The following is a 15,119-nucleotide window of genomic DNA, read 5'->3' as shown; positions in this document are numbered from 1 at the left end:
TCCATGGAAAACAGCAGGAAACACACACAACACAACAAGGGAAAATCCCCACTTCATCACACACACACACCCCGCAGCCCGCGGGTCCAGCTCTGGGCCCATCTCCATGGGAAACCCCAGAGCTCCCCCCACCCCCCAAGCGAGTAGGGGTCTGGCTGGGAGCCCCCCAGGGCTGAGTCCCCATTTCCTCCCCCCCCAAGGCGTGGAGCCCGGAGTGGGAGCAGCCGAGCCCCAAGACGGCGCCCCCGGCGAAGGAGGAGGAGAAGGTGACGCTGCAGAGCATCCGCCCGGCCCTGGGCAGGTGAGTGGGGGGGGGGCCAGCCAGGGGCAGGCGAGCAGGGTGGACAACCCAATAATGCCCCAGCCCCCCAGGACACCTACGCTGACCCACCAGCCCCCCCCCCCCCGGAAACCCTATAACAACACACCAGCCTCTCGGAAAACCCTGCCCTGCCCCCAGCCCGCATGGGGCAGCCCCGCGTTTGGGAGGGAGTGGGGGGGGGCCCTTGGGGTGATGCGGGGGGCTCGGGTGTGGGCGTGTCCCCCAGGAGCTCCGCCCCCCTCATTGTCTCCCCTGCCCCCGCAGCGCGGCCGAGGTCCCGGCACCGGTTCTGGGCCAGCGGGTTCGGGCCATTTACGACTACGCCGGGCAGGAGCCGGACGAGCTGAGCTTCACTGCGGGTGAGTGACCACCGGGGGGGACCCTGCCCCCCCGAGCCCCCCCAGCTCTCCCCCCCCCGCCGCTGGGCCTCCCCAGCCCATCCCCCGGCTGGGCCATGACCCCCCTACCCCCGCTGGACACCCCCAGGTCCTCCCCCAGCTGGGCCCTGACCCCTCTGGACCCCCCAGCCCATCCCCCGGCTGGGCTCTGACCCCCCCCCCCGACTCCCTCACCGAGCTCTTCCCCCAACACAGCCCACCCCCATCCCAGATACCCCCTTCCCCCAACAAACCCCCCCATGGACCTCGTCCCCCACCCCTCCTGAATGGACCCCCATCCATGCTCCACTGAGCCCATCTGCTGACAGCAGCCCCCAGCCCCCCCACCCCACTGGAGCCCCCAAAACACCCCACTGAGCCTATTCCCCGACAGACCCCACCCCACACAGCCCCTGATGGATCCCCCTACCCTCCCCATGGACCCCATCCCCCTTAACAGACCCACACGTCACTGAGCCCATCCCCCAACTGACCCCTCCCCTTAGGGCCCCAAACCCCACTGACTCCCCCCGCCACCCCCTAACGCGCTGCCTGTCCTTGCAGGGGAGGAGCTGACGAAGCTGGAGGAGCAGGACCCCCAGGGCTGGTGCAAGGGGGTGACGGACAGAGGGCGCGTGGGGCTGTACCCTGCCAACTACGTCCAGCCGGTGCCCTGACCTCAGCGCCCCTCTCCGTGGAGGGCTGCACCCCGCCACCCACCGTCAGCTGCGGCAGGGATGGGAAGGGGGGACCCTGCCCAGACGCCCCCAAACCCTGCCCTGCTGACCCCCGCAACAGCCAGCCCCTGCTTTCCCCGAGTGGCCCCAATCCACAGGCCCACCTGCCTGGGGGGTGGGGGCTGTTGGGGGAGAGATCTCAGGGGAGCCCTGATCCCACCCACCCCCCAGGCCCACTTCAGCCCCTGATGTCTGCCACCCCCACGACCCCATCTACGATTCCCCCACAGGTGCCCCGTGTCTGGGACACCCCCGGCTCTTATAGAAACAACAATAAAATCTTGAAACCCCCCCGCCGCAGAGTCTGAGTCCATCCCTGACGTGCAACAGCCCCCCCCCCGCCCCCCACTCCCCAACTGCGCCTCACTGCAGGGGCACCAGCAGAGCTGGGGGGAGCCCAGGGCCGGGCTAGCAGGGGCCTGTGGGTCGGGAGTGAGGGGCACCGGCAGGGCTGGGGACAGTAGATGGGGCAGGGTAGATGGGCCAAGGGGGGCTATAGGGAAGGTTATAGTACAGGGTGCAGGGTGGGGGCTGTGGGGAGGGTTATGGGGCTCTGGGGGAGGGGTGGGGGGGAGGGTTACGGTGCAAGTTGGGGGGCTGTGGGGAGGGCTATGGGGCTGTGGGGGTGGGGGAGGGTTATGGGGCTCTGGGGAAGGGGACGGGAGGGGGTTGTGGGAAGATCTATGGGGCTGTGGGGGGAGGGTTATGGTGCAGGTTGGGGGCTGTGGGGAGGGCTATGGGGCTGTGGGGGAAGGGTTATGGTGCAGGTTGGGGGGCTGTGGGGATGGCTATGGGGCTGTAGGGGAGCAAGTGGGGGAGGGTTATGGTGCAGGGAAGGGACTGTGGGGAGGGTTAAGGGGCTGTGGGGGATGGGGGAGGGTTATGGTGTAGGTTGGGGGGGCTGTGGGGCGGGCTGTGGGGGTGGGGATGGTTAGGTGCAGGTTGGGGGCTGTGGGGCGGTCTATGGGGCCGTGGGGAAGGGGAGGCTTATGGTGCAGGTTGGGGGCTGTGGGGAGGTCTATGGGGCTGTGAGGAAGGAGGTGGGAGGGGCTGTGGGGTGGTCTATGGGGCTGTGGGGAAGGGAAGGGTTATGGTGCAGGTTGGGGGGCTGTGGGGCGGTCTATGGGGCTGTGGGGAAGGGGAGGGTTGGGGGCAGGTTGGGGGGCTGTGGGGAAGGGGAGGGTTAGGGTGTAGGTTGGGGGGCTGTGGGGAGGGCTATGGGGCTGTGAGGGGTGGGGGAGGGTTAGGGTGCAGGTTGGGGGGCTGTGGGGCGGTCTATGGAGCTGTGGGGAAGGGGAGGGTTGGGGGCAGGTTGGGGGGCTGTGGGGAAGGGGAGGGTTAGGGTGTAGGTTGGGGGGCTGTGGGGAGGGCTATGGGGCTGTGAGGAATGAGGTGGGAGGGGCTGTGGGGCGGTCTGTGGGGAAGGGGAGGGTTATGGTGCAGGTTGGGGGGCTGTGGGGAAGGGGAAGGTTAGGGTGTAGGTTGGGGGGCTGTGGGGCTATGGAGCTGTGAGGGTGGGGGAGGGTTATGGTGTAGGTTGGGGGGCTGTGGGGCAGGCTGTGGGGGTGGGGAGGGTTAGGTGCAGGTTGGGGGCTGTGGGGAGGTCTATGGGGCTGTGAGGAAGGAGGTGGGAGGGGCTGTGGGGCGGTCTATGGAGCTGTGGGGAAGGGGAGGTTTGCAGGCAGGTTGGGGGGCTGTGGGGAAGGGGAGGGTTAGGGTGTAGGTTGGGGGGCTGTGGGGAGGGCTATGGAGCTGTGAGGGTGGGGGAGGGGAAGGTTAGGGTGCAGGTTGGGGGGCTGTGGGGCGGTCTATGGGGCTGTGGGGAAGGGGAGGGTTGGGGGCAGGTTGGGGGGCTGTGGGGAAGGGGAGGGTTAGGGTGTAGGTTGGGGGGCTGTGGGGAGGGCTATGGAGCTGTGAGGGTGGGGGAGGGGAAGGTTAGGGTGCAGGTTGGGGGGCTGTGGGGCGGTCTATGGGGCTGTGGGGAAGGGGAGGGTTGGGGGCAGGTTGGGGGGCTGTGGGGAAGGGGAGGGTTAGGGTGCAGGTTGGGGGGCTGTGGGGAGGGCTATGGAGCTGTGAGGGTGGGGGAGGGTTAGGGTGCAGGTTGGGGGGCTGTGGGGCGGTCTATGGGGCTGTGGGGAAGGGGAGGGTTGGGGGCAGGTTGGGGGACTGTGGGGAAGGGGAGGGTTAGGGTGTAGGTTGGGGGGCTGTGGGGAGGGCTATGGAGCTGTGAGGGTGGGGGAGGGTTAGGGTGCAGGTTGGGGGGCTGTGGGGCGGTCTATGGGGCTGTGGGGAAGGGGAGGGCTAGGGTGCAAGTTGGGGGGCTGTGGGGAGGTCTAGGGGGCTGTGGGGAGGGGGCAGGGGTTGAGGGGGGCCAAGGGGCAGGAGCCCCCGCCCCGCCCCGCCCCGGCCCAGCTCCCAGCTCCCAGCTCCCGCCCCGAGTCAGGGCGTGGGGCTCACCCGGGGCACCCCGCCTGCAGCCTGCCCTCGCCGGCCGAGCCAGGGCCCGTGGGGCGCTGCACCCCGGCAGGCCGGGGCCAATCCGAGCCCGAGCCCCAGGGCTCCCGGCCAATCAGGCACTGCACCCCAGGTGACCCAGCCAATGGGAGGAGGCGGTTCCCGAGCTCCCGGCGGGGGCTGGGGACAGACGGGGCGAGAGCGGCTGCCGCACGGGAGCGAGGATGGGGGCCCCGGGCGCTGCCGCCCTCCTGCTGCTGGCTCTGGGCACCCAGGCGCTGATCCGGTGAGGGCCCCGGACGCCTGGGTCCTGTCGGGGGGAGTGGGGTCCAGTGGTTAGAGCGGGGGGGTTGGGAGCCGGGACTCCTGGGTTCTCTCCCCTGCTCTGGGAGGGGAGTGGGGTATAGTGGTTAGAGTGGGGGGGGGGGGGTTGGGAGCCGGGACTCCTGGGTTCTCTCCCCAGCTCTGGGAGGGGAATGCGGTCTAATGGTTAGAGCGGGGGGGTTGGGAGCCGGGACTCCTGGGTTCTCTCCCCTGCTCTGGGAGGGGAGTGGGGTCTAGTGGTTAGAGTGGGGGGCGGGTTTGGGAGCCAGGACTCCTGGGTTCTCTCCCCAGCTCTGGGAGGGGAATGCGGTCTAATTGTTAGAGCGGGGGGGGGGGGGTGGGAGCCAGGATTCCTGGGTTCTCTCCCCAGCTCTGCGAGGGGAGTGGGGTCTAGTGGTTAGAGCAGGGGGGGTTGGGAGCCAGGACACCTGGGTTCTCTCCCCAGCTCTGCGAGGGGAGTGGGGTCTAGTGGTTAGAGCAGGGGGGTTGGGAGCCAGGACTTCTGGGTTCTCTCCCCAGCTCTGGGAGGGGAATGCGGTCTAATGGTTAGAGCGGGGGGGGCGGTTGGGAGCCAGGACTCCTGGGTTCTCTCCCCAGCTCTGGGAGGGGAGTGGGGTCTACTGGTTAGAGCGGGGGGGTTGGGAGCCGGTACTCCTGGGTTCTCTCCCCAGCTCTGGGAGGGGAGTGGGGTCTAGTGTTTAGAGCAGGGGGGGTTGGGAGCCGGTACTTCTGGGTTCTCTCCCCAGCTCTGGGAGGGGAGTGGGGTCTAGTGGTTAGAGCAGGGGGGTTGGGAGGCAGGACTCCTGGGTTCTCTCCCCAGCTCTGGGAGGGGAGTGGGGTCTAGGGGTTAGAGCAGGGGTGACTGGAAACTAGGGCACCTGGGTTCTATCCCAGCTCGAAGAGGGGAGGGGAGTCTAGTGGTTAGAACTGGGGGGGCGGGGTTGGGAGCCAGGACACCTGGGTTCTCTCCCAGCGGAGGGAGGGAGGGAGGAGGCAAGTGGGGTCACGGCCGGGATGAGGCAGGCTGCCTGGCACGGCAGATCAAAGGATCCCGGTGCCCCACACGCTGGCGGTTCCAGCTGCTGGCACACCCCCCGCCCCCCCCCAGGGATTTCTGAGCTCGCCCCACCCAGCCAGTCCCCCGACCAGTCCGGCCAGTTCCAGGCCCCAGCGTGGGACTGGTACCTGCCCTGCTCCCTCCCTCCCACAGGGCAGAGACTGGCTGACTCAGTGGGGCAGGGAATGGGGCACGGGGCCTGTCCGCTCTGGGGGGTGCCGGCTCCTATCTGCCCCAGGGTGGGGACTGGCTGGCTCGGGGGGGGGGGTTAGGGGAGGTCCGGGGGGGGTCCCCGTGGTTTCCCTGCACTGACCCCACCCTCCCTCCGGCAGGATCCCCCTGCGGAAATTCCCTTCGGTCCGGAGCCGGGTTGGCGGGACGAGGCTCCCCATGGCCAACCTGGGGGCTGGCGGGGGGCCGGGCAGGGGTTCCCACAGGCGCTCAGCTGCCCCCAGCGTCTGCACAACTACATGGACGTGAGTCAGCCCCCAAACCCAGCCCTGGGGCAGCTCAGCCTGGGGGGACTGGGCTGAAAGGGAGGGGGGCTGTGCTGGGGGGCGGTTTGGGGGGCAGGGGCTCTGTGGGGCTGGGGCTGGGGCGCAGGGGATGGCACTGGGGGGTTAGGGGGCTGGGAGAGGACAGTGGCTCTGGGGGGCCGGGGCAGGGGACGGCACTGGGGAGTTGGGGGGCTGGGAGAGGGCAGTGGCTCTGTGGGGCTGGGGGGCAGGGGATGGTACTGGGGGGGCTGAGAGACGGGGGTGGCTCTGTGGGGCCGGAAGGCTGGGGGGCAGGGGATGGCACTGGGGGGTTGGGGGCTGGGAGAGGGCGATGGCTCTGTGGGGCTGGGGGGCAGGGGATGGCACTGGGGGGTTGGGGGGCTGGGAGAGGACAGTGGCTCTGAGGGGCCAGGGCTGGGGGGCAGGGGACGGCACTGGGGGGTTGGGGGACTGGGAGAGGGCAGTGGCTCTGGGGGGCAGGGGATGGTACTGGGAGGGCTGAGAGACGGGGGTGGCTCTGTGGGGCCGGGGCTGGGGGGCAGGGGATGGCACTGGGGGGTTGGGGGCTGGGAGAGGGCGATGGCTCTGTGGGGCCGGGCTGGGTGCTGACCCTCAGCGCTGACCCCCCCCAGGCCCAGTACTATGGGGAGATCGGGGTCGGGACGCCCCCCCAGCAGTTCAACGTCGTCTTCGACACGGGCTCCTCCGACCTGTGGGTGCCTTCGGCCGGCTGCTGTCTCCTGCACCTGGCATGCTGTGAGTGGGGGCCCGGGGGGTGCCGGCGGGCTGGGGGTGTTCGTCCATCCTGTGCCCCCTCTGCCCCCAGGGGTGCTGGGGGGCTGTGTCTGTCTCTCCTGACCCCTCCAGGGCTGCACAGGGGGGCTCTGTTCGGGGGGGGCTGTGTCTGTCTCTCCTGACCTCCCCAGGGGTGCATAGGGGGGCTCTGTTGTGGGGGGCTGTGTCTGTCTCTCCTGACCTCCCCAGGGGTGCATAGGGGGGCTCTGTTGGGGGGGGCTGTGTCTGTCTCTCCTGACCCCCCCAGGGGTGCATAGGGGGGCCCTGTTCAGGTGGGCTGTGTCTGTCTCTCCTGACCCCCCCAGGGGTGCACAGGGGGGCTCTGTTGGGGGGGGCTGTGTCTGTCTCTCCTGACCTCCCCAGGGGTGCATAGGGGGGCTCTGTTGGGGGGGGCTGTGTCTGTCTCTCCTGACCCCCCCCTGTCATGGCGTCCCCGGGCCATGCTCTGGAGCTGCCCCCTACGACCCAGCCAGGACTTGGGGGACCCTCCTCTCTAGGAGCTGCTGTCCCCAGGGCAAGACGCTGCCCCGGCTTCCACCTTCCTGGGGCTGACCCCGGAGCCTCCAGCCTCCCCTGCCCCACCCCGCGCTTCCCGCAGCGAGTCCACACGGGGGGGTCCTGGGGGGGCCAGAGTGTCCTGCCCCCCGACTCCGCAGCTAGACGGGACTTTCAGCCAGCCGGGGACACAGAAGGTTTATTAGCTGACAGGAGCATGGTCTAAACCAGAGCTGGTAGGTACAGAGACCAGGACCCCTCAGTCAGGTCCATCTTGGGGGGCCGGGAGGCCAGAGCCCCATCTGGGCCTCCCTCCATTTCCCCAGCCAGCCCCAAACTGAGACTCTCCCGCCCTCCTCCGGCCTTTGTCTCTTTGCCGGAGGCCACCGGATCCCTTTGTTCTCCAGCCGCATCACACTGGCCCTCTAGGGCTCTGCAACAATCACCCCCCCTTATCCCCCCACCTCGAGACTTAAGAACTGCCTGGGGGAAACTGAGGCACCCCCATCGTATTCAGAGAACATTAAGAACAGTCCCTCTTCGTCACATCTCTTCCCCCAGGGATGAACAGGGAGGCTCTGTCGGGGGGGGGAGGTGCTGTGTCTTTCTCTCCTGACCCCCCCTCTCCCCACAGGGGTGCACACTCACTACTATTCACTCTTCTCCTGCACCCACAAACGCAACCACACCAAGTTCTCCATCCATTACGGGAGTGGCAGCCTGAAGGGCTTCCTCAGCCAGGACACGGTCACGGTGAGTGGGGGACAGGACGCCTGGGTTCTCTCCCTGGCTCTGGGAGGGGAGTGGGGGCTGGTGGTTGGAGCAGGGGGGAGGGGCTGGGAGCCAGGGCGCCTGGGTTCTCTCCCCGGCTCTGGGAGGGGAGTGGGGGCTGGTGGTTGGAGCAGGGGGGGAGGGGCTGGGAGCCAGGACGCCTGGGTTCTATCCCAGCTCTGCTCCCAGGTGTCCAACCTGACAGTAGAGAACCAGACGTTCGCTGAGGCTGTGGACCTGCCGGGGCTGGTGTTCGTGGCAACCAAGTTCGACGGGATCCTGGGGATGGGGTACCCCATCCTCTCAGTGGGTGGGGTCACCCCCGTCTTTGACAACATGATGGCGCAGGGGCTGCTGGACGAGAATGTCTTCTCCTTCCACCTCCGCAGGTCAGAGCCCCTGGTGCCCAGAGCCCCCCGGCACCCAGAGCCCCCAGTTAGCGGACCTCTGAGTCCCCCGGTGTCCTTCGACCCCAGAGCCCCCCCAGACCCCTGAGCCCCCCAGTGTCCTCAGATCCCCTGGACCACCAAACCCCCCCGGTGTCCTTTGACTCCAGCACCCAGACCCCTGAGCCCCCCGGTGTCCTTGGACCCCCAGCGCCCGGACCCCTGAGCCCCTCGGTGTCCTCAGATCCCTGGCACCTGGACTCCAAAGCCCCCCGGTGCCCGGACCCTGGAGTGCCTGGAGGTCCCCGGCATCCCTGGACTGCCAGTGCCCGGACCCCTGAGGCCCCTGGTGCCCAGACCCCGAAGCCCCTCCCCCCCTGGTGTCCCCAGACCCCCGGTGCCCAACTCAGCACCCATCCCCCCACCCCCAAACCCTCATTCCTCCACGGGAGCCCCGGTCCTGACCCCCTGCCACCCCACAGCCCCCATCCCCTGGCCAACACCCCAGTCAGCCCCCCTGCCCCCTCCTGATCTCAGTGCCCATCTCCCCTGCCCCCCAGGCCCAGCCCCCCAAGCTCTCTCTCACCCCTGGTTTGCAGGGGCTCGGCGGAGGATGGGGGCGAGCTGCTACTGGGGGGCACGGATCCGCGGCTGTACGAGGGGGACCTCCATTACGTGCCCGTGTCCCGCAAGGCCTACTGGCAGATCAAGGTGGACAAGTGAGTACACCCTGGACCCCCCTAAAGCCTCCGGAATCCCCGGACTCCCTGGGCCCCCCTAAAACCTCCAGAACCCCCCGGACCCCCCCTAAAGCCTTCGGATCCCCCAGAACCCCCTGGACTCCCCCTAGAGCCTCTGGAGCCCCCCAGACCCCCCTAAAGCCTCCAGACCCCCCAGAACCCTCTGGCCCCCCGTAAAGCCTCTGGAGCCCCCCGGACTTCCCCACCGCTCTGGACCCCCCTGGGACCACCACCCCCCGAGCCCTTGGACCCCCCTGGACCTCCATCTGACACCCAGACCCCCCCAGACCTCCCCAACCCCAGGGCCCCCCTGGATCCCCACCCGACCCCAGGATCTCCCTCAACCCCCCAGATTTCCAGTACCCCCAAGCCTCTGGACCCTCCCTGACCCCCTGGACCCCCCACCTGACTCCCAGACCCCCCACCCAGACCTCTGCAACCTTCTGGACCCCTCTGGGACTCCTTCTGGCCCCCAGAACCTCCCCCAAGCCCCTGGACCCCCCATAGCCTCCAGACATACACCCCTGAACCCCCACCTGACCCCTTGTAGCCCCGGACCTCCCTGACCCTCTGGACCCCCTGGGACCCCTCCCGGCCCTCAGAACCACCACCACCCCCAGAGCCCCTGGACCCCGCCCTGAGCCTCTGGACTCTCCCCAACCCCCTGGACCCCGACCTGACTCCCAGAACCCCCCAGGGTCCCCCAATTCCTCTGGACCCCCACCCAACCCCCAGAACCCCTGAACACACCCCCACCCCACCCTCAGTAAAACCCTGGATCCCCACTTGACCCACTGGCATCTTGACCCCCTGGACCCCCCCCCGACCTCCCAGACCCCCATCCGACCTCCAGAACTACTCCTGGGCCCCCACCCAACCCCCTGGACCCCTCTGGACCCTCACAGATGCCCACTTGACCCCCCTGGGTCCCTGATCCCCCCCGGCTCCCCCAAACCACCCCTAGCCCCCTGTTCGGTCCCAAAAACCAGGCCTGGACCCCATAGTCAACCCCCACCCAAGCCTACCCTTGAACCTCCATCCAGTGCCCAAATCCCTCCCCACCCCCTATCCTCCCTCCACCCCCTGAACCCCGATTACTCCCCTTGACCCCCCTCCCCCCAGTCCCCTGACCCCCTCTCCCGGCCTCCCCTCTCGGCAGGATCCGGGTGAAGAAGTCCCGGGGCGGGCACCGGTGCAAGGGGCCGGCTCTCTGCCGGGGGGGCTGCCAAGCCATTGTGGACACGGGCACCTCCCTCATCACAGGCCCCAGGAAGGAGATCAAGAAGCTGCACAAGGCCCTGGGACCCTTCCATGCTCTCAAGGGACAGGTAAGGGGGCCGGATGCCTGGGTTCTAGCCACGGGGCCTAGGGGTTAGAACTGGGGAGGCCTGAGAGTCAGAACTCCGGGGTTCTCTCCTCAGTTCTGGGAGGGGAGCGGGGTCTAGTGGTTAGAGCGGGGGGGGCTGGGAGCCAGGACTCCTGGGTTCTCGTGCATGCCGCGCCCCCTGCTGGCTGTGGTGGTGGGACTGTCTAACCCGCCTCCCACCTCTGCGCTCTCCCCCAGTACCTGCTGGATTGCGACCAGCTCTCAGCCCTGCCCGAGGTCTCCTTCGTGCTGCGGGGGAAGCCCTTCAACCTGACGGGGGAGCAGTACATACTGAAGGTGAGGGTCCCCCTCGAGGCTGGGGGGCGACACTGGGACAGGCTGGGCCCATGGCGGGCTGGGGGCTGCTGCTGGGATTGTCTGGCCTGGGGGGCGCTGCGACTTGGGCAGGGGCAGGTGGGGACTGGCTGGGCTCGTGGGGGGGGAGGGGAGAGGTGTGCATATGGGGAGGCAAAAATGGGGGGGTGCTGGGCCCACTGGGGCGTGGAATGGGCCCACTAGGGGGAAAGGGGGGGCCAGAGGATGACGCTGGGCTCACAGGGTGAGGGGGCATGGGCCCATGGGGGGCAGTGCTGGGGGGTGCTGGGCCCAAGGGAGAGGGGGGCATGGGCCCATGGGTGGCAGGAGGGCAGTGCTGGGGGGCACTGGACCCAGGGTGGGAGGGGTGGCAGGTGGCTGGGCCCACATGGTCCATCCCAGGCCCAGCTTGATCCCTCCCCCATCTCCCCCCCATCCAGGTGACGCAGATGGGCATCACCGTGTGTGTCAGCGGGTTCATGGCCCTGGATGTTCCCCCCCCAACCGGCCCCCTCTGGATCTTGGGGGACGTCTTCCTGGGCCAGTACTACTCCGTGTTCGACCGGGAACGGGACCGCGTGGGGCTGGCACGGGCCAAGTCGCCCCCTCCCCCTGCACCGCAAGAGACACCCCCACCCAGCACCACGGGGAGCCCCAAAACCCACCCCCCAGCACACCCCCAGCCCACGGCACACACTGAGGCCTCAGGACACCTGGGTTCCACCCACAGCTCTGGGACGGGAGGGCAGGTCTAGTGGTTAGAGCGGGGGGGTGGGGCTGGTGGAACAGAGTGCGGGGGAGTCAGGGCCCTGCACCTCCGACTTCCTGCGACTCACGGAGACTCTCTGCCAGCCAGTAACACGGAAGGTTTATTAGACGACAGCAACAGAGCCCAAAACAGGACCCCTCAGTCAGGTCCATCTTGGGGGGTGGGGAGCCCAGACCCCAGTTCTGCGCCTCCCCCTGTGTCCCCAGCCAGCCCCTCTCACGGGGTCCCCAGGCACTGCTCTGGATCTGCTCCCCCCGCAGCCAGGCAGGACCCTGGGGGAGTCTCCTCTCCGGGAGCAGCCTGTCTGCAGGACACACAGCTCCCCCGGCTCCACCTTCCTGGGGTGACCCCGGAGCCTCCAGTCTCCCCTGCCCCTCCGGGTGCTTCCCCCAGCGAGTCCACCCAGGCGGGGTCCTGGGAGGGCCAGAGGGTCCTGCCCCCCGACTCCACAGTCAGACGGGACTCTCAGCCAGCCAGTAACACAGAAGGTTTGTTAGATGACAGGAACATGGTCGAACACAGAGCTTGTAGGTGCAGAGGACAGGACCCCTCAGCTGGGTCCATTTTGGGGGGCAGGGAGCCAGACAACCCCGTCTGCCCTTCACTCCATGTCCCCAGCCAGCCCCAAACTGAAACTGTCTCCAGCCCGTTCCCCCCCCCCACCCGCCCCCGGGCTTTGTCCCTTTCCCACCAGATTCCTTTGTTCTCCAACCCTTTGCTCTCACCTTGCAGGGGGGAAGGGCCCAGGCCATCAGTGGCCAGGAAACAGGGTGTCGGCCATTCTCTGTGTCCCGACCCCTGGACACACCTGCCCCCGACCCCTGGACACACCTGCCCTCTAGGGCTCTGCAATGATCATACACCCTTACCCCACCCCCTAGATACATAAGAACTGCATAGGGGAAACTGAGGCACCCCCACACTATTCAGAAGAAACATTAAGAACAGTCCCACTTCGTCACATCTCTCCCCCCTTCGAGACCGAACTGAGGGGGGTCACTTTAGCCGGTGACCTGGGGAAGTTCGAAGCCACCAACGTTCCCATGGAGGCCGCAGCACCTCTCCCATTCCTTGGTGGGAGTTACACCAGGCCCTTCCAGTTTCACGCCCTCCCTTAGGTCGGGGTGGTTGATGGCACTCGCAGGCCGCATGTGGGAAGGTTTATGCGGCCCGTGCCCTTTGGCCACCCCAAAACCCCAGGGGGTCAAACTGGGATCGGGTCTTCTCCCAGCGCTCCCGTCTGGAGGGCTGCAATTTGGGGCTCTCTTGGTTAAGAGCCCCCATCTTGACCTGAGCCACATACTATTCACTTACAGAACTAGCATGGAGACATCCCTTTCTCCACAACCTTGTCTCCCCAACAAGCTGGCCAAACACTGCCACTGCGTTATAGGACTGTTTAACTTTCTTAACAGCTTTCACTTCATCTGAGATCTTCTCAAAGCAATCCACACTGGGTCTTTCAACAGGACAGTCAGTGGATCCATTCACAACAGAAAATTTCTGGCTGTTAGGAACTGAAACTGTCTTGATTAAATCACTTTCACACCCTTCAGTTGCAGTAAACTGCTTGCAAAGACTCCCTGAGGATTCCTTTCCCTAGGGCTTTTCTGTGCAACAATTCACCCCTCCCAGAAATTCTGCTCTTACCCTCTTCACCGAGGGCTTGCTCTAGGGGAACACTTTCCTGAGCAACAACAGACTCTTTCTGGGTCTCCCTTACATCCAGAATTACCCCTGGCCCATCCGGCAGATTCCTCCACAATCCCCTTTCAGGCAAACTGACAGACTTCCTAGATAAAAGGTGAGAAGCCTTCTCCTTCCCTTTGCCACACACAAGTTCAGGAATCTTTTCCTTCTTGCTACAGGTTTCCACACCCTCAGTAGGTAACACAATCACATCACCTTCATGCTCTCCTTGTGCCCTGGCTAGGATCTCTCCCTGATCAGACAGAGTTGCTCCACCCCTTTCCCAGCCACACTCTAGCAACATGCAAAATACAAGCACCAGAATTGTCTGGTCTCTGGGATTTTACATAGACCCTAATTGGATGCGACCTAGTTACAGGGCCATTCTCCCGAGCAGACACAAACTTCGGACCCCTTCCCTTCCTGGGCTTTAGCTGAATCCAGAACCAGCTCTGAGACAACTGCACGACCCTCGACCATCACAGGCTGCAAGGCCCCTTCTGTCTGCTCCGCAGAGGAAGAGCCAGAGACACATTCTCCTTTTCCAGACACCCAGCTTGGGACCTCTCTCCCCTTGTCCCAGCACACAAGGCTGTTCACAGGCAACTGCTTGGAGACCAGGGTAGCTCCCTCCATAGGCAAGATGTGACGAAGTGGGACTGTTCTTAATGTTTCCTCTGAATAGTGTGGGGGTGCCTCAGTTTCCCCAAAGGCAGTTCTTAAGTATCTAGGTGGTGGGATAAGGGTGTATGATCATTGCAGAGCCCTAGAGGGCAGGTGTGTGCAGGGGTCTGGACACAGAGAATGGCCGATACCCTGTTTCCTGGCCACTGATGGCCTGGGCCCTTCCCCCCCTCCCCGCAAGGTGAGAGCTAAAGGGTTGGAGAACAAAGGAATCCGGTGACCTCCTGGCCCGGGAAAGGGACAAAGCCCAGAGGAGGAGGGGCTGGAGGGAGTTTCAGTTTGGGGCTGGCTGGGGCATGGAGTGAAGAGCAGATGTGGTTGTCTGGCTCGCTGCCCCCAAGAATGGACCCAGCTGAGGGGTCCTGTTCTCTGCACCTGCAAGCTCTGTGTTAGACCATGTTCCTGTCGTCCAATAAACCTTCTGTGTTACTGGCTGGCTGAGAGTCACGTCTGTCTGCGGAGTCGGGGGGCAGGACCCTCTGCCCCCCCAGGACCCCGCCTGGCCGGACTCGCTGTGGGAAGCGCACGGAGGGGCAGGGGAGGCTGGAGGCTCGGGGGTCAGCCCCAGGAAGGTGGAGCCGGGGGAGCTGGGTGTCCTGCAGACAGGCTGCTCCCAGAAGGGAGACTTCCCCAGAGGCTTTCCTGGCTTCGTGAGGAGCAGATCCAGAGCATCGCCCAGGGGACTCCGTGACACAAGTCAATACCCCTGACAGACACGGGCACGTTTCCTTCCCTGTCCCAATTCTCCACCCAGCTAACAGGTAAGGTCCAGGGACACTCATCTTCCACTCTCCTCCTTGTCGCTCCCCACAGATCCCCTGCCCTGCCTGTGTCTCCCCCCACTCAGCTGGGGTCTCAGCTCCCACTGTGCTCAGCGCTGCCCTTGCTGTCCCAGTGGGGATAGGCAGCGAGCTCGCTGCTTTCCTCACTGCATCAGAGCCAGCGTGAGCCCCCTCTCCGGTGTGCAGGGGGGCAGGGAGCATCTCTCTGTCCCACCCAGCCCCAGGGGTCTGGTTACAGGCAGGCAGGTAGCCTGAGCCTAGCCGCTCCTCCCCCCTGCCAGCCAGATCATCTGCATTTTCACTGACCGTTTCCCTCTCCGCCGATTGGTTCCCTGGATTCAAATTCCAACCCTTGGCAGTTACAGGAGTAAGGCCTGGATCCTGTCCCAAAGAGACACAGTCACCCCACAACAGGGTCTCGCAGCCGATATCCTGGAGAACCCCAACGTCCAGCCAGCCCCACCCCTCCTGGGTCTGCACAGGGATCTGGGCCATAGGCAGGGCGAGGGGCTTCGTCCCTGGGACCCTCACCCAGCTCACCCAGCCCCTCAGCATCTGA

At 66.2% G+C, this 15,119-nt stretch overlaps 1 protein-coding gene across 1 annotated transcript in view; it reads left to right on the top strand.

The window, feature by feature from the left end:
• The window catches only part of LOC144278844 (cathepsin D-like), a 13,752-nt gene extending 2,361 nt beyond the window's left edge, over window positions 1–11,391 (top strand). Inside the window, exons 2-12 of the mRNA XM_077840201.1 lie at window positions 201–301; window positions 587–681; window positions 1,264–1,367; window positions 5,604–5,747; window positions 6,401–6,524; window positions 7,693–7,811; window positions 8,019–8,218; window positions 8,815–8,934; window positions 10,115–10,283; window positions 10,520–10,618; window positions 11,077–11,391. Coding sequence (XP_077696327.1) covers window positions 201–301; window positions 587–681; window positions 1,264–1,367; window positions 5,604–5,747; window positions 6,401–6,524; window positions 7,693–7,811; window positions 8,019–8,218; window positions 8,815–8,934; window positions 10,115–10,283; window positions 10,520–10,618; window positions 11,077–11,391 — 1,590 coding nt within the window. The remainder of the gene's footprint in view (window positions 1–200; window positions 302–586; window positions 682–1,263; window positions 1,368–5,603; window positions 5,748–6,400; window positions 6,525–7,692; window positions 7,812–8,018; window positions 8,219–8,814; window positions 8,935–10,114; window positions 10,284–10,519; window positions 10,619–11,076) is intronic.
• Window positions 11,392–15,119: the final 3,728 nt, after the last annotated feature.

The sequence above is a fragment of the Eretmochelys imbricata genome, chromosome 23 (genome assembly GCF_965152235.1).
Source record: "Eretmochelys imbricata isolate rEreImb1 chromosome 23, rEreImb1.hap1, whole genome shotgun sequence".
In the NCBI taxonomy this organism is placed as follows: Eukaryota; Metazoa; Chordata; order Testudines; family Cheloniidae; genus Eretmochelys; species Eretmochelys imbricata.
This window is presented reverse-complemented; position numbering and strand designations above follow the sequence as displayed.